The sequence below is a fragment of the Narcine bancroftii genome, chromosome 7 (genome assembly GCF_036971445.1).
Source record: "Narcine bancroftii isolate sNarBan1 chromosome 7, sNarBan1.hap1, whole genome shotgun sequence".
NCBI classification, from domain to species: Eukaryota; Metazoa; Chordata; class Chondrichthyes; order Torpediniformes; family Narcinidae; genus Narcine; species Narcine bancroftii.
Window position 1 is genome coordinate 135292421 of NC_091475.1, and position 25108 is coordinate 135317528.

The 25108-nt window shown below is 40.7% G+C and overlaps 1 protein-coding gene across 4 annotated transcripts in view; it reads right to left on the reverse strand.

Moving 5' to 3' along the window:
• The window catches only part of yap1 (Yes1 associated transcriptional regulator), a 149477-nt gene extending 145006 nt beyond the window's left edge, over positions 1-4471 (reverse strand). For 3 of the 4 annotated variants that reach the window (XM_069890720.1, XM_069890719.1, XM_069890718.1), the window contains exon 1: positions 3768-4470. In XM_069890720.1, the coding sequence (XP_069746821.1) occupies positions 3768-4264 (497 nt within the window). In that variant the 5' untranslated portion in view covers positions 4265-4470. Of the gene's footprint in view, positions 1-3767 lie in introns of all 4 variants that reach the window. The other variant, XM_069890717.1, reaches the window with a different exon arrangement.
• Between the last annotated feature and the right edge of the window lie 20637 nt (positions 4472-25108).

Genomic DNA, 25108 nt, shown 5'->3' on the forward strand with positions numbered 1-25108 from the left:
AGGCAGAAATTGGTTCCATTTGTGTGGAGAATCAAGTTCAACTCTGCAGAGTTAATGTATTTGTCATTACCCAGTTTTTTTTCTTTGGCTTGGCTTCGCAGATGAAGATTTATGGAGGGGTAAATGTCCACGTCACCTGCAGGCTTGTTTGTGGCTGACAAGTCCGATGCGGGACAGGCAGACACGGTTGCAGGGGAAAATTGGTTGGTTGGGGTTGGGTTTTTCCTCCTTTGTCTTTTGTCAGTGAGGTGAGCTCTGCGGTACTCTTCAAAGGAGGTTGCTGCCCGCCGAACTGTGAGGCGCCAAGATGCACGGTTTGAGGCGATATCAGCCCACTGGCATAGTGAAAGCGCAAACTACAAACTTCATTCTGAATATTTTATGAAATACCTTGAAGATCAAAGCAATCAAGACATTAGACACTTCCCCAATCCAAGTGTGGGCCTGTCTCCTCTAGGAAGAAATACATACCACCAGAGTCCAAGGATGATCAGATGATAGGGTTGATGCTTCAAAGGCATCATCACTGTGGAGTGGCTAAATTTAGAGACTAAAATATAATCAAAATATTTGCACAACAATTTAACAATGCAATAAATCAATGAAGACAAAGAATCATCAAGATTTACAAATGAAAATCTCAATCCCCAGTGATATATTGTATTTGTCAGGAGAAAGTAATTCCTTTAATTCCAGTTCACTTTTATAATTGCTTGGGTTCTTATTGGTCAAATGTCAAAAAGTCTATATCCAATTATTTTTGAGCAATGTTGGTTACAGGGCATTGATTTAGAAAATGTCCATCATTTTCCATGACTAATTCAATATTTGTTGTTTCCTCTCCTTGGCTTCCCTCTGGCTCTTTGATCCTGCTTCACCAGTAATGATGGACAAGCTTTTGACAATTATTGGCTAAAGAGGTTTCAGTTCTTACAATACATTCCGGTTTACACTACACAATCTTGTTCCCAATCAGTCCAAAAGAAATTTTCATAGCATTACTGTCTTTACTTCAATGGAATTTAATGGCGAACCCAGTTTCAAATAGGGTCTATGTGGCAAGTTTTTATGCAGATTACTTGCAGTGACACCAGAATGGACCTTCACTTCCAGTACAGCAGGTTGTTTCCATAGCAGAAAACTTTACAAGCCCGAAAATCAAATAATATGATCAGGTTGAAGTTAGGACAGTGTTAAATTTCTAATATCCATCACAGTCATTGACTTGCAAAAAGTGTCTTGCTCTGCTGCATTATTACCATTTAAAAGCACTGGATATTGAAACTTGATTCGATAATTTGTTTGGATATGGAAAATATGGTCATGATGAAGTGGCTTGTGAGCTCTGGTGGTCCACACTCCTCACCTTGGTCTGCAAGCCAGAGGCCATGACCACTGCCTGCCCGTGGTTAGAGGCAGAGCCCAACTCGCCCAGGCAAAGAGGCTGGGTTCTTCTCCAACCAAGAGTCAAAACGGCTCCTCCGACTCAGAAATACCAATCATGCACAGCATCCATCCACATGTGGGGTAGGTTAACAGGCAGTGCCAGAAAGTACCTGTTACAGGTCAACATGGAGAAAGTGTGACTACTACAAAAAGGACAGTTGGTGCCCGAGTCATCAGAGGTGGGGACCCATTTGAGCAGTCAGTCGTGGATGCTGGGCACCTCTCCAGCTCGCGATCAGAGCTTCAGGGACCGAGTTATATGGGCAACACGGATTTTTAAATCTTTAATTGCAAGGGGCAATGAACTGTGGAGTTAAAGAAGAAAATCAGCAGATGCTGTGATTGTAGTTTACACAAAATGCTAGAGACACTCAGCAAGAACTGTGTCCCGGAGAACAAAATGTGATAATTTGGTGCTGGATCTGAAATGGCAGCTGAAGTCCAGTGGATGACGATTTAATGTGATCATCGACCCCCAAGTCAAAGAAAGCAATTGCCCACCTACTTTCATCTTGGAGATGAAATCGAATGCAGCTACTCCACCCTCTTTATTCAACAAATAATCTTTAATAAAATACAATTTATTAACGTCGACAAAATTACAGTCAGTTCTCTGAACTTACTGGGTGGTTTACGATTTAAGACGTTACTGTCAGTGATCCAACAACGAGAAAGGAGTTGCAGTCATTCTTATCGCAAGCAAATGCATTTTGCTTTTTCCAAAGTTACCCAGCTTCGTGGGGGGGGGGGGAGAAATCTGCACTCGTCCAAATACAGATCCGTTTGTAATCAATTGAAACCATCATACCGTGAATATCTAAAACGTCACCGTTCTTCCCTGCTTAAACTGAAAGAGCGACATGTCGACTGAACTATCCCTGTCCCCTCCCCCTCTTGTGATGCGAGAAAAGGTTAAAGTTGAGAAACTTTACAAGCAGGTTTTGTCCGGACTTCCCACGTTTCTCCTTTGCTTAAAGAAACATCCTTGTCAGCAGGCCGTTCTTTCAATAATTGACTCGAACTGTCTGCAAAGGAACAAACACTGGACCCATGCAGATAACTTCTGCCAGACATGTGGACTTTTGCAGTCTCAGCCTCCTACAGAGTGCTATTGTTCCCGGTGAAACCCGACACTGAAATGGATAGGGCTCGCTGACTGGCCAAGCGATTGGGGGGGGGGGGGTCCCTGTAGATCTCAGGCTCCTTCAAATCGCATCAAACTCGAGCCATTTCCAAACTTGCAGAATACCCGGGAGACTAATTATTTAGAACGCCAAACCTACTTGGTTTACCTTACTCTCTCAATGCATCAAGTCCCATTTTCAAAATGACAAGATTCCTTTGACCAATTCATTCTGAAGTACCCACATTCATTTGAAGTTGGTGACGTTTACAGAATGTTGGTGCAATTATATATATATTCAATAACCCACCCAAGATTTTAGCTGTTTCTGAGTCAGTTGGGAAAAGGTGCGTCACCAAATGGCCTCGGTTGTAACAAAATGGTTTAGAGATTGGTCTACAGACAAACGTTATCTGTATAGAAGGTTGAAAGACAGATTGTTAGAATGAATCAGAGAGCAGATATGGAAATCATACATTTACAGCAGTCAAACCAATTAAGTTCGACGAACTTGGGAGTTTGGATAGCCAGAACAGAAACTGGTTTCGCTTTTTCAAGGACGCCCACCTCCACGGAAGGAGTACAGAACCTGTACAACTCCTGCGTGAACTTTTGTACATAGCAAATGAAAAAAATAAAGAGCACTTTAAGGCGGCGAGTGGGGGTTTAAATGTCTGTCTCCAAACTTTCACCTTCCAGTTGGTTCATAAAGTACAGGTCCATGTTCAAAATGCAGTTAGTGTATCACTGGCCGATATTTTTCCATGGTAAGGAAGTTATAAATTATATCTCCGATTTCCTTTCTTTACCCTAACAAATCACCACGTCCTCATTGGCCTGTACTTTTGTTGCCTCCTTCCCCCACCCCTCACACGCGCGCACACACACACCTTCCCCGCCCCTCACTCCTCGCACGAAAGTCACTTCACTTGCAGACATCCCACAAATAGCAGAAGTCCTATTCTTTGGGAAAGTTGTCTAAACTTGTACTACAGATCTTACACCATGTCCCTTGGAAGGCAGGGATTCCTCTCACTGTAACCCGATCTGGTGACCTGCTGAGAAAACTGCAAGCTGAAAAAGTTAGTCCCAACGCCATTCATGCAATGAGTTCACACAGGCTTCGGAATTTGGTAAAAAAATACGAAAACTAAACTCCGAGCAATGCCCGAGGAGTATCTCTCTGTACGGCACTTACTTCAGGTAATATCTCTGGCCCGAGGGGGTTTTGGCCATTTCCCAGCCAGGCGGTAAAGGTACATCATCTGCAAACTCATACGAAGACTGCCGCAGGTGAGTGGTCGGGTCGGCACCGGGAGTTGAACCGATGCCGCCAACCGGTGCCTGAGCCACCGAGGCTCCGGCTGAACCGGTGGAGGGAGGACTGGAGGCAGCAGCACTGAGCAGGGAGGCGGGCGAGGAGTGCGCCCGAACGTGCTGCGCCTGGAGCGGCGACGCGTTGCCCCCATCCGTGCTCGCTTGTCGGGAGTGGTTCTTGGGTTCGGGTTGCTTGAAGAAAGAGTCGGGCAGTTTACGAAGCCGCATCGGCAATGACTGCGGCACGTTGGAGTTCTTGGGGTTCATGACTGCGTTGAAGAGCGCCTCCAGGTCGGTCTCCGAGTCCCCGCGGACATGCACGACCTGGTGCCCGGCCGGAGGCAACGCCGGCGCTTGTTGTTGCTGACTGGAATCCATCCGCAAAGTACAAGCACAATCTACGACTTAAAACAAATCAATGCAAGGAACTCCACTAATCAGGCCGCAGTCTTGTTCGCCACAAGTTCTCAACTCGGCATTGGCCCCCGTCGTCGAATCGCGAACCTTCACGGAAAACTTGAAAACGAAAAGTTTGCAACTGGCTGCAAACCGAACAAACTTTGATTGCCCACGTGACCGCTGATGTCGCCGGGGCGGAGCCTGGTCCGGGTGGGGGTTTTGGGTGGAGAAAGGGGGAGGGGGAGCCCGAGCCCCATCGTCCCCATCCTGCAGCGCACCGGGGTGGCTTGCTCTCTGTGGTCTGCCAATCTGACACCTTTTACCCCACTCGGAAAGTTCGGTGTAAAAGTTGCACCTCCTTATTAGCTCTCTTCTGAATTCCGAACACATTGTTATACAGCACATCAAAAGTTTGAAACGCCCAATCTTTGATAAGAAAAGAACTCTGCAACAGTGGATCGTCTGCCACACACTTCCATCCGGTACAATGCAAATTATTTTACAGACTCAAGAAAGAACCCCTCGAAAATGCTGCCATCTGAATGTCCAATCACGGTGCTACTCCTGAAGTGAAACGTTTTATTTTGTGGTCCGGCTGTCGGACAGAAGATCGATGATATCTTGATTAGAACAGACATGAGGACGTGTTTCCCTTTCGCAGAATCAATTAATTGTACATTAAATGGTAACTTGCTACTATTACAAACATATCTGCGCGCAAGGGTGAGACAAAGCTGCGATACTTGTCCCATAAAAGTGGACTTAGAAAGGTTGAGGGGAAGGCGCCTCTTCATGACTGAAGGCATCTGCCCGTTCCAGATCGGTTGAAAACAATTATTTGTCCAAGCTATAAAGATATTTGTTTCTGAGATTTCTTAAACATCAAGGCACATGGGGATTATAATCCTCAACTCCTGACTGTGAAAAACAATGTGACACGTGTTGTCCTGTGTCCAAATATTTATCCATGTCAACTCACGTTAGAATTGCCGTTGCTAAATTTTGCAGAGGAAAAAAACAAGTTTGGAAATCAAATTTGATCCGCTCATTCCGCTGAAATACTTTAGCTTTGTCTTTATTTTTATCCACGCCCTTCCCCCCACCCCCCTCCCCGACACACACACACACACCGTCCGGGACCACACACAGACACGGGGCTGCACTGGAGCTTCTCCGAATGAATGTTCATTCGAGTTCACTGAGCCGTCCAACGTGGCAATTCAGATGAGATTCTTTTATTTAAATATCTATTTTAGAAGATGGTTTTGCTCTGTTGGTCAGGGCAATATTGTTTTTTCCTCAACTGCACCACATTTGGAGAGAATCCTCTCACCACTCCAGGGGAAGAGCTACAGAATATACCCTAATACAGACTGGAGAAAGACGTACTGTTCTATACTTTCTGAAAAAAAATAAAAGTTCACAAGATTGTAATAATTAATTTCTTATCCTGAAATTGAGAAAATGAGCAAAAGTACACAACAAATATTACCACGCATTATGATGCCTTTTTCTTATGTTCAAACTTACCAATCCATTTGGATGCATGCTTTTGTCCTTTTACCCAGTCTTGGTCTTTTCAAACCAAACTGCAACTTATCTTGCACTGAACTTATGGTTTGCCAATTAACTATGATCTTTTAAGAGCTCTTCTAAACACTCCTTCATATCACACATATGACCCCAACCACTGATTATCAAATCAATGTTCCCCAGGCATTTCCTTCAGTAGGTGTTTACTCATCACTTTCCAATCTCATTGGCCTCAACCACAGTTAACTTCCACCACCAACCTAAGAACCACATTCTGACTATTTAACTTGTATATCCCACAGAATTTATTTCTTCGTATTTTGTTTGGTCCTTGTCTATTCTTTCCTCACCAACATTTGCAACACTTCTAATGTCCTTTTAACTATTCACTAGTTTCTACTGCTTGTTTCCGCCATGAATGTCCAATCCCTCTACATCTCTACCACCACGACGAAGGCTTGAGGAGATTTCATCCTTGAAGAAAGGACCTCCTGATTACCATCCTGCTCTGCCTGATTGAGTTAATTCTCGCATTAAACGTTTTTTTATGTCACTTACTTCTTTTGAATAAGTTGTTGTCATGGTCCAATCTATGTCTCTTTTGCTGTGATAGATGAAGAATTTGTCCTTCACGTGTGAACTCTCTTCCCTTGTTTTTTTTTTTTGCTACATTGAGTTATATTCCTGCTGATACCTGCTTTCACCTGAGTTACCATTATTGCTAATTTCCATCCTGTTGTCAGCTTGACATGGCTTATCTCTGACATTTGCCACTTCTTCTCTGACCTAATCATCTCCATTTCAAGTTTAGCTTAATTATCATCTGACCGTATATCTACAACCAGATGAAACAGTATTTCTCTGGACATACATGCATAGAGTATTTCCCACAAATTCAGCATATAATAATCGCATATACTGCATACATAAAAATCTAACATAAAATAAATGTGCGACTAATTTAATCAGTTTCATTTATCGAGACCCAATATTACAGGATAACATTCATCAACTTCACAGCCTGCAGGAAGAAACTATTTCCCACCCTGGCAGTCTTGACTTTGATGCTGCTGATGAGAAAGAGTCAAAGATACTAAGTGATGGATAATAGGGATCCTCAATAATTCTTTGAGCTCTACTTAAGTAACACACCCACTGAATGCGATAGACTTATAGCCAATGAATAATACAAGCTGTCTGACTCTCACAGCCATGTTGATTCATTATGCTCTACCCAGCCTGCTGAAAGAATATCATCCCATTCTTTCAGTTTCCCTGTTTCTGTCACATCTGTTCTACCAATGACATCTTGTGTATTTTTTTTTCTCCTATCCTCAATCATGGATTTCCCTCTACTATAGTCTAGAGTTTCCATCCCAATTCCCATGGTTCTGCTCTTACCCATCTCCACGTTCTTTGAACAGAGAAAGGTTACTCTTTGTGTTCACTCCACCCTACCAATCTTTGTATTTAGCAGAGCTTCACATGTAATTTCTGACATGACTATTGGGTGCAAATTCCATTCTCCACCCTATTTAGTACTTTGAAGGGAATAATTCCTTCTGAGATGTTCTGGTTCGCTCTTCTAAGTGGAAGTATATGCAGTCCCTTTCCTGTTGCATCTTCTCATTCAACTGCAGGACAAGCATTCCTTACTGCCCTCCAAAATCACAGACTTTACACATGAAGCAGCAGTTACTTGAACTTCTTTCAATTACCTAGATGGTACAGCCAATCCTTGATTTGAAAGAGGGATGAGTCCCTGGAAAACAATTTGTTACGCAACATTTTGTAAATCAGAAAGGCTGGGCAAAAAGAATATAAGAGTTTGAGTACAATGTATTCCTGTGCACAGGATAAAGTTATTTGATCCAGCGTAAAATAGCTCTGTAAATCAAAGATACATACCTAAGATTCAATGACATAGCAAAAATTAGTATTTCCATCATTTGTAAATTGATTGGCAGGGATTAAGAATGATTGGGAATGAGATTTGAATATAACCTTTTAAGATGAGGTCTGAGCTTGATTAATGATTCTTCATTTTTGTGCATGTCTAAACTTAAACTATCTTGTTTTTATGCAGATATTGATCCACTATGTGTGAAATGCCCAAATTTAGAGTTTTTGGAAAGACATTTTCCAAACTTTATCCATGATTTTTTTAAAGTCAAATAGAGCCTTCTGTTGCTGTAATGCACTGCAAGCGAAATAAAGATGCTGTGTCAAGTGGAGTTTCCATTTATTAATTCAAAATCGTGCACTAAAGAGGCCTGCACTTCCTAGCGACCCTTGCGCCCTATGGCTTCTGGGCAAAGGGTTTGCCCCATACTGAAAGTCCTTATGGATGCCATTGGCTGCGGACCCACCCACGACCACTGGAGCCAGTTTACTTGCCATGTGGGTGAGCTGCCACATGATGTTCCCCCAGAACCAGTGATAGGAGGCGCAGAAACCTTAACCTGTACACTGTCCATTTTACATGGCCAGTCTTGTCTCCTAGTGAGTGGCACCACAACTGGTTGTTCAATCTCCAGATGTGCCGGTTTGAGATGGTAAATAGTAAAAGTCTCCTCCTGGCCATCAATGTCCAGAACACAGGTTATCCCATTATGGTGCACCACCTTGAAGGGTCCTTTGTACGGCCGCTGCAGGGGAGGTCTGTGCGCTCCTTGGTGAACAAAAACATAATCTGCTACAGGTCCTTGGGAATGAAGGAGAGCACTGCTCTATGGTGGGACATCAGTACTGGGGCCAGTGCCCCAAGTCTCTCCCAGAGTTCGGTCAGGTCCTTTGTTAGTGTGCCCTCTCAGCCACGGGGGTGCAGGCACAAATTCACTGGGCGGGGAGCCATAAACCAGCTCAGCTGATGATGCTACCAGATTTCCCTTGGGTGCTCTGCAGATGCCCAGTAGCACCCAGGGGAGCTCATTTACCCAGTCTGGTCCCTGGAGGTGTGCCATCAGAGCTGATTTCAGGTGCTTGAGGAAATGTTCCACCAGGCCATTTGATTGTAGATGGTACGCAGTCATCCGGTGGAGCTGGGTTCCTAGGAGCTGCACCAGCACGGACCATAGAATTGAGGTGAACTGCACCCCCCTGACTGAAGTGACAGGGAGCCCCAACTGTGCCACCCAGTTTGTGATCAGAGTCTTGGCATGTCTCCCCAATCGTGTTTGTGATTGGGACACCATCTGGCCATCTCGTGAACATGTCCGCCATTGTTAATAGGTACCTTGCTCCTCTCAAGACAGGCAGTGGGCCAACGATATCCATGTGCACATGCTTGAACCTTCTATGCGGTGGCGGGAAAGGTTGCAGTGGGGCCTTTATGTCCCTCTAGATTTTGGAGGGCTGGCAGTGGATGCATGTTCTGACCCAGTGTCTGACTTGTTTGCTTAGGCTGTGCCTCATGAACCAATCCATGATCAGCTGGATGGTCTCCCAGAAGGAAGGGTGGGCTAAATTGTGTAAGGCACTGAGCCAAGGTTGCCTGGTAGATAGTTGTAAAGGAGCTTGCTACCTCTAGGTCCACTGAGTACATTATCGAGGTGGAGTCTGGTGACTGCGGTTGGGTATGCTGGTATTTCATTATCCACCTGCTGCACCTCTGTTAACACTGCATAGTCCACCCCTAGAGACAGAGTGTGCTCTAACTGGATGGATGTCCGTGACAGTGCGTCGGCCACCATGTGGTTCTTCCCGGAGAGATGCTTGATCATGGTGGTGAATTTGGATACGTACAACAGGTTGGCACTGCTGTCAAGCTGACCACGAGTTGGACACTTCGGCAAATGCAAAGATGAGGGGCTTGTGATCTGTGAAGTTCATTACCTCCTGCCTTTTTAGGAAATACCTGAAGTGCCAGGTACAGGGCCAGTAGCTCTTCATTGAATGCACTGTACTTGATCTCTGAGGATTACAGGTGCTAGCTGAAGTAAGTAAATGGTTTCCACTGGCCTTTGATTAGCTGTTCAAGTTTGTTGCTGACTGCCGGTTCGGAGGCATCTACGGTGAGGGCCATGGGGACGTCTACTTGGGGATGGACCAGTAGCATGGCATTGGTTAGAGTGTCCTTGGTCTGATTAAAAGCCACTATCATCTCCTCCATCCAAGCAACTTTTTTGGCTTTACCGGACATCGAACCAAAAAGGGGGCGCCTGATCTGGGCCACCGAAGGAATGAACCAGTGGTAAAAGTTAACCATCCTCAAAAATTTCTGCAGGCCTTTGACTGCATTGGGCCCGGCAAACTGACGAATGGCTTCTGCTTTTACTAGCAGAGCCACAGCTCCATGATGGTCAATGCTGGGTAGCTAGAACTGGCTCTTAGCAAGGTTGATTGCCAGGTTGTAGTCACCAGGCACGGATGTACCAGATGTTCCTGGTGGGAGTGTCTGGCTACCAGGTAGATGAACACAAAGTCCAGATCCCACCCTACTGTGTCCGTGAAGCACTGGAACAGGCCAGAGTAATGATGGCTGTCTTTGGAATATCATCTAGGTGAACAGGGACCTGATGATACCCTCAAACCAGATGCATGTTCCATGCAGGTTGGCCATGAAGTCTTGAATGTGTGGGTCTGGATACCTACTGGAGATGGTTGTGTCATTCAGTCACCTGCAATCACCACACGGCCTCTGTAATGACAGTGATCAGGTTTGCATGGCAACTAGCAATACCTTACTGTTTGATTAGACTTGGCTGCCAGCAGAATGCTGACACACAGTATGCTGTATCTGTAACGGAGACTTGCAGCCTCATGGCATGCCTCATGGTGCTGTTTATATTAACTTTAAAGTAAAAGACCTTTTCCTTCATCCATGTGTTGTCTAAGAACTCACACATGCAAATACAAGATGAAACATGGTGTCAGAAGTGAGATGAAGGAAATTAGAAGGAAATACTTTAAAAGGTAAAATCTAAAGTCAGCAACTGATCAGTGAAGAGAAGAAAACAAAGTGAAAAATGGAAGGATTAAATCCAACCATGAAACCTCAGCTGACAGGTAATATGGCTGAAAATTGGAACAAATTTAAACAGTATTATGGATTGTATTTAGTGGCAGTCGGAGCTGACGAGAAAATGATAAAATTAAAGTGTCAATTTTATTACAGGTCGTAGGTGATGAAGCCCTGGTGATGTATAATAACTTGACATTTGCTGCTGAAGGAGACAAAATGAAACTAGAAAAAATAATGGAACACTGTTTATGGAACACTGCTAAATGATTTTTCACATGTATACAGAAAATGAAATAAAGTATTAATCAGTATGCGACTGAGAAACAGAAGCAAAATGTTTGAATTTTGTGGACTGTCTGACTCACTGATAAAAGACAGACTTGTGTGTGGTATTCCAGATAATAGTCTAAGGGAAAGACTGCTAAGAGAGCAAAATCTAGACCTGGAAAAAGCCATAGCACGCTGTAGGGCTATAGAAGCTGTAAAAGTGCAGGCAAAAGAGCTGTTCAGTGAAATTAGCTGAAACGTAGTTGGAGTGAGCAAGAACAGACATAAACCATTTTTTTTTAAAAAGGCACTCCAAAGGGCATGGCCAGCAAACAAAAATGGAAGGGACAATCAAAAGCCATGTCATCGATGCGGTACACACCTACCAAAAGAGTGACTTGCATATAGTAAAACATGCTATATGTGCAACAAAAGCAACCATTATGCCCGTTGCTGTAGGAAGCAAATGCAACAAAGCAAGGTTCATGCAGTAAATGAAATGAAGATAGAGGAATTCTATGCAAATGTTATGAATGAAAACAAGAAAGAAAACAGAGACTGGATGTTGAGATTAAAAGTGAATGGCATATACATTTCAGTTAAATTGGATACTGGAGCACAAATTAATGTAATATCAGAGACTGATTTCAAGAAGAATAGACCAAGAACAAAGATGTATGGAACAAAAGTGAAGGTGATAGGATATTCAGGTGTCAATATACCAGTGCAAGGAGAATGCATGGTCAAAATGAAACACAAGGACAAAGAGCATATGCTAGCATTCATCATGGTACCTAAGGATGTACAGGCCATATTAGGTTTAACAGCCTGTGAGAAACTGAACCTGGTAAAAAGAGTCCTCATGGTGGAAAGCAAAGTCTATGATGAACTCTTGAAAGAGTACAATGACCTATCTCAGTGTCTAGATTGCCTTCCAGGAGAACACATGATCAGAGTGGGTTAAACATGTACCACCGATAATACATCCATTATACGTATTTGGAACAAAAGTTCTATTTGTGCTTCAAAAGCAACTAAAAGCAGAGTTGGATAGGATGGAAAGCCTGAACGTGATTCAGAAGATAGATGAGCCAACAGAGTGGGTGAGTTCACTCATCATTGTGGACAAAAAGAATGGAAAGCTTAGAATTTGCTTGGATCTAAGAGATCTAAACAGCAATAAAGAGAGAACACTTTAGCTTGTGATGCGTGAAGAAATCATGTCACAGTTTGTAAATGCAACGTTTTTTAGAAGTTAAATGCATCATCACGATCTTGGCCGTTAAAATTGGATGAAGAAAATTCAAGACTGTGCACGTTCAATGGTCCATTTAGCAGATACAGATTCCTAAGGTGACCATTCGGAAATGCCTCAGTTCCTGAAGTGTATCACAAAGTACATGAGCAGCTGGATGGAGGTGATACCTCAATGGATGACATCATAGTATGGGGAACCAAAAGAATGGAGCATGATGAGAGACTAAGGAAAGTGCTGGAAACAACATGGAAAGCAAACCTGAATCTGAATAGAGAGAAATGCCAGCTCGGAGTGATAAAATTAACATTGGTAGGAAATATTATTGGCAGTGAGGGCATAAGACCAGATCCCGGAAAGGTGTCCACCATTGGGAACATGCCAAGGCCACAATGCAAAAAGGACATACAGAGGTTTAATGGAATAGTCAACTATATTGGTAAATTCATATTCAACCTCTCAGAAAAGATGGCCGCATTGAGAAGACTAATAGAAGAGAACATTGAATGGGAGTGGAATCATGTGCATGAAAAGTCATGGAGGGAACTAAAGAAACTGCTCACAGAGGAACCAGTTCTGAGGGTTACGACCCAGCGAGACCCATCAAGATATCATCAGATGCATCACATAGTGGTCTCGGTGTAGTTTTTCTGCAAAAATATGATGACTGGCAACCCATTGCATATGCATCACGCTCAATCACAGATGTGGAGACATGAAACGCTCAAATTGAAAAGGAGCTGCTCATCATCACATACGCCTGTGAAAGATTTCATCAGTTTGTGTAGAGACTGACCATAAGCCCTTGATTGCATTGTTCTAAAAGCCATTAAATGAAACCCCACTGAGAATACAAAGAATGATGATTAGACTGCAAAGCTATGCACTGAATGTAGTGTACACTCCAGGTAAGCTACACACACACACAGCAGACATGTTGTCTAGAGCTGTTGACACGAGAGAGCCCTCAAACACCAAAATGGATGAAGACGTGAATGCCTTTGTGGACATGATCACAAGTGCACTACCCATATCAGATGCAAAAATGGAGCTCATAAAGTCAGAGACAAACAAAGATGAAACACTGAGACAAGTGAGAAAAAATATCTTGGATGGATGGCCCAACATGAAGCAGGACTGCTCACCTGACGTTTCAAAGAACTGGAACTGCAGGGCGGAACTATCAGTGGTTGAAGACATCATCTACAAAGGAAGCAAAATCCTTATCCCAAAGAGTTTGAGAAAAGAGATGTTAAAAAAGATCCATGAAGGATATCTCGGAATTGAAAAATGTAAGAAAGGGGAGGAGTCACGTGATGGAGTAGTGGCCGGTCGGGAAAACCAGCCCTCTCCAGGAAAATAGGAAAAATGTTTGGAAAAAGAAAAGCATATCAAAAATAAAATATAAAAAATAGAAGATAAAGATACAGGGAAGAGAAAGAAGATGGCACCCAAGAAGGAGAAAGTAAAAGCACCTGAGTGCCCGACCCTTGAGGTCAGTGCCTGCCCTGCGGAGTCATGACCCAACAGCCAGTGCACTACAAAAATGGCTCTCAGAGCCAAACACAAGTGCGCAGTGCGCAATCAAAGGAGAAAGAAGACACTGGCAGAAGGGGGGGGGGGTCAGCAGAGGAGCGGGCTGTCACAGAGCGAACAGCTGAGGGACACCCGACACCAGGACGCTCAGCTGGAGGATGAGGAAGCCAGCAGAAGAGGGAGTGATGAAACAGACGAGGGAGATAGATGGAGGGATGACCGACAAGAAGATCAACGTCAGGAAGCACAACAGAAAAGCAGCCCAGGAGGGGAGGACCAGGAACAAGAGGCCAAGCAAGAGAAGGCCCGACAAAGAGATACAAGTAGCTCATCAGGAAAAACTGAAGAGACACAGACACAAAGAAGAGAAGAAGACAAACACAGATACAGACACAGAAGAAGAGGAAGAAGACCAAAATCTTCACAGAGAAATAGAAGGTAAAACTGATGGACAAAGAGAAATAAAAGGTAAAACTGATGAACAGAATATAGATAAAGTCTTTTTTGAAGAACAAATGAGGTCACTAAAAGAATGGTTGTCATTAGAGTTTAATGCAATTAAAAGGAAAATGAAAAGAACAGAAGATAAAATGCAAAGGTTAGAACTGGTAATGACAGAAATAGGGAAAAGAGTAGAGAATGTGGAAGAGCGGGAAACAGCTGTAGAAATGGAAGTAAATGACAAGAGAAAAACTGGAAGAAAGTGACAAAAACAATTAAAGAGACACAAGAGTTGTTATCTCAGAAAATTGATATGTTGGAAAATTATAGTCGGCGAAACAACATAAAAATAGTGGGCCTGAAGGAGGGTGAAGAAGGCACAGATATGAAGAAATTTATAAAAGGATGGATCCAGAAGGTCCTGGGAATGACAGAAATGCAGGAAGAAATAGAAATAGAAAGGGCATATAGAGGATTAGCTCCAAAACCACAGGCACATCAAAAACCAAGATCCATCTTAGTAAAATTTTTGAGATACACGACAAGAGAAAATTTACTGGAACGGGCAAGGAATAAAGTTAGAGAAGATAATAAACCATTGGAATACAAGGGTCAAAATTTTTCTTTTTACCCAGACATAAGTTTTGAACTTTTAAAGAGGAGGAAGGAGTTCAATACAGCGAAATCAATTTTATGGAAAAAAGGTTATAAATTCATATTAAGACATCCAGCTGTGCTTAAAATATTTATACCCAGGGAGCAAAACAGACTGTTCTCGGATCCAGAGAAAGTGCAAGAATTCGCAGAGCATTTGCAGGACAGGAGAAGAGATGAAGAGATGTAACAAGAATGAAGAACAGCGATAACGTATATATAAAGATGTTTTTACAATGTATATGTAAAGAATTAAAGAGGGAAAAGAGAAGGGAAGGCAGGGAGTAAGGGGGGTGGGAAGAAGAAGAGAGAGAGAGAGCTTTGCTATATGTGTTAAAAAAAGTGTTTTCTGCAGAAGGCTGGGTAGAGGGGGACTAACCGTCACTGCAAAATCAGTTGACGCTACGAACAAGATCGCAATCCAAATGAAAAGGGAAATTGTGGTTGCCTGGCAAGGGATATGGGGCAACTCAGAGAGGGGGGGGGATCTTTTGGGGTTAAGGTATTAGTGGATGTGGGAACTGTGGGGGTACTTTATGTTTTAAATGTGTTGTCATACATTAAGTGTAATAGAGAAAACTAAGAGATAAAAAGGGGGAAAAGGGGGATGGAGGTGGAAAAGAGGTGGAAAAGAGGTGTATGCAAGATATAAGATAGCCATGTTGAACTATATGATGATAAATATTAATGGAATACATAACCAAATTAAAAGGAAGAGGCTACTAAATTTATTGAAGAAGGAAAAAATAGATATAGCATTTGTGCAGGAAACACATCTAACTGAAGTGGAATTAAAGTGAGACTGGGTAGGACACGTAACGACAGCATCCTATTATTCAAAAGCTAGAGGTGTAGCCATACTAGTTAACAAAAATGTACCAATCAAAATAGAGGAGGAAATAATAGATCCGGCAGGGAGGTATGCAATGATAACGTGTCAGATATACTCAGAATTTTGGAATTTGCTCAATATATATGCACCTAACGAGGAGGATCAAAAGTTTATGCAGGATATTTTTTTGAATATTGCAGACACACAAGGAAATATATTGATAGGAGGGGATTTTAACCTTAATTTGGATTTTAACCTTAATGTTCGATAAAACTGAACAAAAGACAAGTAAAAAGAATGAAGTAGCCAAATTTATGGTCAAATCAATGCAGGAAATGAAACTTATGGATATATGGAGGAGGTAACACCCAAGAGAGAAGGAATTTTCATATTATTCAAGTAGGCACAAAACTTATTCAAGGATTTATATGTTTTTGTTGTCAGCCCATATTCAAGGGAGAGTTATGAAAGCTGAGTATAAAACTAGACTACTATCAGATCATTCACCCCTATTATTAGCAATAGAACTGGAGGACATCCCACCAAGAACATATAGGTGGAGGTTAAACTCCATGCTACTTAAAAGACAGGAATTTAGGCAATTTATTGAACATCAAATTATAACATATTTTGAAATAAACACAAGATCATTGAAAGACAAATTTATATTATGGGACGCAATGAAAGCCTTCATTAGAGGGCAGATAATAAATTATGTGAGATGAAAAAGTATTACAATTGGGAAATAGAGCAGTTGGAAAGGGAGATAGTAAGTACAGAAAAGGAATTAGTAAAAAGGGATGATATAATGAAAAGGAGAGAATTGGTGGTCAAAAATATTAAATACAAAACATTACAAATGTACAAGGTGGAGAAGAACATAATGAAAACAAAGCAAAAGTATTATGAACTGGGAGAAAAAAAGCACATAAAATATTAGCCTGGCAACTTAAAACAGAACAAGCTAAAAGAACAATACTGGCACCAAAGAAAAAAGACAAACAGAGATAAATCCAACAGAGATAAATGAAAATTTAAAGAAATTTTATGAACAATTGTATCAAACTGAGAATGAGGGGAAAGATAATAAAATAGAGGAATTTTTAGCTAAAATTGAACTACTGAAATTGCAGGAAGAGGAACAAAACAAACTAATAAAACCATTTGAAATAGAGGAAATACAGGATATATTAAAAAAGCTGCCAAACAATAAAATACCAGGAGAGGATGGATTTCCAATAGAATTCTATAAAACATTTAAAGAGTTTTTAATTCCTCCTCTCCTGGAAGTAATGAACCAGATAGAAGAAACACAAAACTTGCCAGATTCATGTAAGACAGCAATAATTACAGTAATACCAAAGACGGGGAAGGATCTATTAACACCAGCATCATATCGACCAATATCTCTACTTAACTCAGACTATAAGATAATAGTGAAATTATTAGCAAACAGATTGGCCGATTGTGTACTTAAAATAGTAAAACAAGATCAAACTAGATTTATTAAGAAAAGACGAATAGCGAACAATGTCTGTAAACTTATTAATCTAATCCACGCAGTTCAAGGAAATGAGAAACCAACAGTGGCTGTTGCTCTAAATGCAGAAAAAGCCATTGACAGAGTAGAGTGGAATTACTTATTTAAAGTATTACAGAAGTTCAATCTACCAGAAAAATATTTAAAATGGATTAAAGCATTGTATAATGGACTGTTGGTGAAGATAACAGTAAATGGATATGTATCAAGTCACTTTAAATTAAGTAGGTCAACTAGACAGGGATGTCCACTATCACCCTCATTGTTTGCCTGAGCAATAGAACCTTTGGCAGAACTGATAAGAATAGAAAATAAAATAAAAGGGATAAAAATAAAGGAGAAGGAGTATAAAATCAGCTTATTTACAGATGACATCATAGTATACCTAACAGAACCAGAGGTATCAGTAAAAGAATTACATAAGAAATTGAAGGAATATGCAGAAATATCGGGGTACAAGATCAACACAAATACAAGTGAGGTGATGCCAATGAGTAACGCAGACTATACAGAATTTAAAAAAGAAACACCATTTAAATGGCAAGCACAAGCAATCCGATACCTAGGGATCAGGTTAGATAATAACTTAAGCCACTTGTACAAACTAAATTATCAGCCACTAATAAAGAAAACGCAAAAAAACTTAGAACATTTGAAAGAATTACCGCTAACGTTGATAGGGAGGGTAAACTGCATTAAAATGAATGTGTTTCCAAGGATACAATACTTATTTCAAATGTTACCAATTCCTTTAACAGAAAAATTCTTTAAGGAACTAAAGAGAATAATAACAAAATTCTTGTGGAAAGGGAGGAATCCAAAGGTAGCATTATATCAATTAGCAGAGAGGTATAATCAAGGTGGTTTGCAGTTACCAAATTTTAGAAATTATTATTGAGCCACACAATTAATGTATTTATCAGATTTTTACCAGACAAGGGAAAAACCAGTCTGGATAGAACTAAGATAGAACTAGATAAAATAGGGTAAAAGGTACCGGAACATATACTTTATAAGTGGAATGAAAAGCTGGTGCAATATAAAAACACACCAGTACTGCATCATTTACTTAATACATGGAAGAAGATCCACTTAGAAAGGAAAAAAAATGAATGATCAAATACCAAAATTACTATTGACGCAAAATCCGCTAATCCCTTTTACAATAGACAACCTTTCCTTGAGAGAATGGGAGAGAAAAGGAATCAAAATAATAGAAAATTGTTTTTTGGGAAATAATTTATTAACATTTGAACAGTTGAAGTACAAATATGGAATAACTCATGGTACAATGTTTGGATGTCATCAATTGAAAGCTTATTTAGAGGATAAATTGGGAAACAGCTTGAGATTACCTGAAGGAAGCAGCTTTGAATACATGATTATAGACACAATGATAATTAAAAGATTTATAACATCATGTACTTTAAGCTGCAAGATAATGAAAATGAAATAAACTATAAACCTAAGCAGAAGTGGGAAAAGGATAAAGATAAAAAAATAAGTATGGGAAAAGTTATGTTCTGGAACTATGAAGAATACAATAAACACAAGGTTATGCATGATACAGTATAATTGGTTACACAGGGTATATATTACTCCTCAAAAATTAAAAAAAAATGGGATTCAACATTATTGGATAGATAAAATTACAAAAAAATAACATACCAAAAAAAATCCAGAGATATTTCTTTTAAGTAACATAAGAAGTAGAGAATTAGGCCTCAAATTGGATAAAGTGCAAAAAAAAATTCATAATGATAGCCTTAGCGATAGCAAAAAAAAAATGTATAATGTCAACTTGGAAAATGGAAAAGAGCATGAGTATACAGCAATGGTACAGGGAAATGAATAAATGTATTCCATTGGAAAAAGAACATATAATTTAAAAAATAAAGTCACAATGTTTGAACAAATTTGGGAACCATACAAGGAACTAAGAGAGAGCTTGCCTACATATGGATGGTGGGTAGAGGGGAGGGAGGGAAAGGGGAAAAAAAGGGGAGAAAAGACCACTGTGTAAATTTAATGAGAAACATTTGTACATATTTTGGTTGATATGGTTTAATAATAAAAAATTATTAAAAAAAGACAAGTGTAAGAAAAGAGCATGAGAAGTGATGTACTGGCCACAAATCAACAATGATATAACAAATGAATTGTCAAACTGTACAATATGCCAGAAATATCAAGCAAGTAATCCTGCAGAACCACTAAAGCCACACCCAGCACCATACAGACCTTACCGGAAGGTAGGCACTGACCTATTCGAATGTCAAGGGAAGGACTATCGTGTAGTCACAGTCTATTACTCCGATTCCAGAGGTGCAAATTGAACACCACCACTGCAGATGATTTATTAACAGGTATGAAAGCCATATTCTCCAGAAATGGCATGGCAAGCGAGGTCTTCATAGACAATGGTCCGCAGTTTAGCAATTTAAAGTTCCGACAGTTTGTCAAAGAGTGGGATTTTGTACACCACGTCAAGTTCTTATTTTCCACAGTCCAATGGTCTAGTGGAAAAAATCAGTACAGACAGTGAAAAGACTGTTGAACATTGCAAAACACAGTGGAAAAGACTTCTACCAGACCATGGTAGTATACTGCACAATGCCTCTCGAGTGAGGAATGTCACCAGCATAACTCCTTATAGGACGTAGGCTAAGATCAAATCTACCCATTCTGGAGAACCTCCTAAAAACAAAAAAGGGGGAGAAAGTGAGGAAGTTCAAAGAACAACAGAAAAAAAAGCCTAAGTATTACTTTGACAGAAGAACAAAAAACCTATTGAAACTTTACACTGGTGACCAATTAAGGCTAAAAGACAAAACAAACTTTTTGACTCAGAAAGGAACTGTCCTTAGTGAAGTCCAACCAAGATCATACACTATTCAGACAAATAAAGGTGTAGTTCTGCGAAGAAATCATCGGGACCTTCAAATGGGACCAGCACATTAGATGGAAAGACAGATACTGTTGAACAACCTGAATACACAGCTGAGAAGACATCATCTTAGGCAATCACTGAGATTCAAGTACAGTCAATTAGGAGATCGTCAAGACACATGAATCCTCCTAAGAGACTCATAGAGTAAATTTAAAGATTCCTGTAATAGAATGAAGTAGTGCTATCTTATTCGCTCTTCAAATTTTAGTGTATGTAAATGTGAACACACAACACAAGTTTAAAAAATCTTAACAATGTTGATAATAGTGAAAATGTAAGTTCTTGGTGTTAAAGTTAAAATTGTAGAATTATAAATAGAAAACATGTTAGTTAAAAATAAGCTACTTTTTTTAAGAAAGGGAGATATAATGATAGTGATCAGGTTTGCATGGCAATGAGCAATGCCTTACTGTTTGATTAGACTTGGCTGCCAGCAGGTGTTGATGCACAGTATGCTGTATCTGTAATGGAGACTTACAACCTCATGGTGCTGTTTATATCAACCTTAAAGTAAAAAAACCTTTTCCTTCATCCATGTATTGACTAAGAACTCACATACACAAATACAAGATGAAACAGCCTCCATCCTCCCATGGACCTTGGCACCATAGGGAGTGGAGAGGCCCATGGGCTATCCGAACGTTGCATGATCCCCATCTCCTCTATTTTGTTAAACTCCTCTCTTGTGAGTCGGAGCTTGTCTGGTGGTAGCTTGCGGGCCCGGGTGTGCAGGGGGTGTTCCTGTGTGGAAATGTGGTGCATCACTCTGTGTTTGGGGGCTGCTGTGGAAAACTGCAGCATGATGATGGATGGAAACTCTGACAACAGCCTGGAAAACTTGTTGACCGAATCAGAGTCCAGATGCAGAGACAGCAATTTGGCCTTACCAAGAGAGAAGGACTGGAATGTCTTTGCATCGACCAGCCATCATCCCTTCAGATCCACGAGCAAATAGTGTGCGTGGAGGAAGTCTGATTCCACACACAGTGCAAACATTCAGAAAGGGCCACCCTATTCGAAGAACAAAAAGGATTCAGCAGGTAGGCGCAGGTAAGGGCAGCTTTTTTAGATATATATTTTGTTCATCTAGTCATAGACAGTAAAAATGGCAGCCAAGGCAGGGGAATGCTCCTCTTTCAAAATGTGGGTCACCAGGGAAGCCAGCAGTATGTGAGAAGTGCAACCAGCTGCAGCTCCTGACAAGATGAGTTAAGGAATTGAAGCTGGAGTTGGATGAACTCTGAATCATTCCGGAGGCAGAGGGGGTGATACAGGGACACTATCACACCTAGGAGTCAGGAAGAGGGTAGATGGGTGACAGTCAGGAGAGGGAAAGGGAACAGTCAGACAGAGAAGGGGATCTCTGTGGCCATCCCCCTCAAATAACAAATATACCAATTTAGGTACTGTTGTTGGGGGGGGGGTTGTGGGAAAGAACCTACCAAGTTCAAGCCACAGAGGTCAGATCTCTGTGAAGGGAGGACAAGAGGCTAGCTGTAGTGATAGGGGATTCCATAATTAGGGGGAAAGATAAGAAGTTCTGTGGAAGAGATCGAGTGTCCCAGATGGTATGTTGCCTCCCTGGTGCCAGGGTCTGAGATATCTCAGATCAAGTTTACAGCATTCTCAGGAGGGAGGGTGAGCAGCCAGATGTCATTGTCAATGTAGGGATCAATGACATTGGTACGAAGGATGAGGTCCTGCAAGGAGAGTTCAACAGTTAGGCACTAGGTTGAGGTTAGAAATAGGAGGGTAATGCAGCTTAATGCGTGGCAAAAGACAAGGAGTAGGAGGGAGGGTTTTAGATTTCTGGATCACTGGGCTCTCTTCTAGCTTCTAGGGAAGTTGGAACCTATTCCAACAGGACAGTTTGCATGTGAACTGGAGGGTGACAAATAGGTTTGCAGGAATGTTTGTTAATTCTGATGGGTTTAAACTAGATTTACAGGGCGAGGGGACCAGAGTGCAAGCAGATAGAGGAGTAGAGGAGGGAAAAGATTATGTTAGAATTGTGTGCACCATTAGAAGTCAATGGGCTGAACATGTTGGAAATGTTCTTAGGTTCATCTTTTTCAATGCAATGAGTATTGTAGGAAAGGCATGCAAGCTTAGACTAGTGGTTCTCAACCTTTTTCTTTCCACTCACAGACCACTTTAAGTAATCCCTTTGCCATTGGTGCTCTGTGGGTGGAAAGAAAAAGTTTGAAAACCACTATTTTAATTGTACCTAATTGACTCGTTATGTGCAGAGTTTCACAACTCCAAACAAAATGGACCAATGACAACTTTTCTCAAGCAAAATATTTCAGGAACAATTGGGTCTAAACAGAGATTCTCAACCTTCCCTTCACAGTCACATACCACCTTAAATCAAAGTACTGAGGACAGGATTTGGGATGTTATGTTAATGTTGTATAACACATTGGTGCCAAATCTGGATATCAATAAGAATGAAAGAGTGCAGAGAAGGTTTACAAGAATTTTGTCCAGACTTCAGGACCTGAGCTACATGGAAAGATTAAACAGATTAGGACTTTATTCCCTGGAGAATAGAAAAATGTGGGGAGATTTGATAGAGATATTTACAATTATGAGGGGGATAGACAGAATAAATATAGGTTGGCTCTTTCCACTGAGGGTAGCTGAGATACAAACCAGATGACTTGGGTTAAGAGTGAAAGCAGAAAAGTTTAGGGGGAAAATGAGGAGAAACTTCTTCACCCAGAGAGTGGTAGGGGCATGGATGGGAGAGGGCTATAGACTGTGTGCAGGTTAGTGTTGCTAGTCAAAAAAAAGGTTTCTCACAGTCTAGAAGGGCTGAAGAGGCCTTTTTCTGTGTTGTAATATTCTATGGTTCTATGGGTTGAATCTATCGATGCCTACAAGGAGTTTGTACATTTTCCCCTCGATTATGTGGGTTTCCTCTGGGTGCTCTGGTTTGCACCCATGTTCCAAAGACATATAGGGTTAGTAGGTTAATTAGTCACATGGGTGTATTCAGGCAGTGCGGGCTTGTGGGCTGGAATGGCTTGTAACCATGCTACATTTCTAGATTTTAAAAGAACCCTCAATATTGCATTAAGTTTTGCACTGAAATGTCTGCAGAGGGATGAAATTAGAACCTTCTGACTCAGCCATAGCTGATGCAAGTGCATCAAACAACAAGTCGCTGAGTTGTTCCAATATTTTCTGTTGTTATTTTACCACTGAAATAGTAACCCAAATAATTCACGTATTATTATGCATAACCAACTCTGCAATGGGAATGTTTTCTACTCCCAACGTACAAGTTCATTTGTATAATTAGCCCATGTACACTTTATTCAGATGGAGTTATTTTGTCTTCATTCATTTTTTTGGCACAGTCACATAAAAGAAAATAATTTGATCCAAGTGTAAGTATTAAAACAACAAATGATTTCACAATCAGATGAAGGTGAAATTATAATCAGCCTGTGCATCAGCAGCAAAGAATAAAGTGGCCTAGACATTTGAAAGTATAATAACTTTCAGTTATTCATGATCATTCCTTCAGATAGGAAGCAATCTATTTTAATGTTATATTATGTAGCCATGGTATCATGGAATGGCACATCATAGAAAGAAGCAATGCTAGGAACACGACTCATGATGTCAACAGTTTGGGTGCCTGATATTCACATTAGGGCAGTATTTTGCTGAAAATGGTATCAAGGAACCTGAATAAAATTGAAATCAATTGACATCAAAGACAAAACATTTTATTGGTTAGAGTTAATGATTTGCATAAAGGAAGGTAATTGCATTTATTGGAAATCAATCATCCCAGATCACAAACATCACGATTCAAGTTTCTCAGGAAACTATCCTTGGCCCAACCATCTTCAGTTACTTATTCAATGACCTTCCTTCCAGCATCAGGTCAGAAATGTAGATACTCACTGATGATTGCACTACGGTTAGTACCTTAGCATTTGAACCAGTTATATAACAAAATCTAGACAACATTTAGACCTGAGCAGGTAATATTTGAACCACAAATATGGCTATCAATGACTAATCAAACAGAGATTTTAATCAGCTCTCGTTAATATCTGGGATCATTGTTGAGCAGAAATCCAACTAAGTGCAAGTCAGAGGCTAAGAATCTTGCAGTGAGTGGTTCATCTCCTGACAGCTCAAGACCTTTTCATAAGACAAAGACAGAATTGAGATGGAATACCCTCCACTTGCCTAGATGATGGCAGACACGCAACAGATTGAGAGAAGAAATTCTTCATCAACTTAGTCTACAGTATGTGTCCTCTATAATGAGACCATGTCCTCTGGTTTCTGGCCTCTCCAATGATGGGAAACACACTCTCAGCATTTACCCTGTTTAGACCCCAAAGGATCTTAAGAGATTCAGAAAGCTTGCTTTTCTTTCTTCCAAGTGCCAGTGAGTAGAATTTCAATCTGTTTGACCATTGTTCTTTGACAATCACTCCATACCCAGGATCATCAAGTAAACCTGAAATGTTAAACTGATTCTTTTAATATAAATGACTCTTGACTAACTGTATGTTCCTGGCATGTTCTGATTTTATTTTGGAGTTCCATCATTTGTTATATTTTGCTTTGGAGAACAGGAAAATGAGGGTCAGATCCTTTGTAATTTTTATCTTTCCCTCCCACCGTAACCTAGCTATTTGACCTTGGTAATTTTCTTTTGAATAATCCCAAGCTTTTATCAACCTTGATATTTTTAAATATTGCTTGTTTCACTGATAGTGTGGCACCATTCTCTTCTCCTGAGAAAACAGATGTATTCTTTAGTAGCTTGATAAGGAGATCCTTTTATCCTAATTTGCATCATTTTCATTTCATAGTCTTT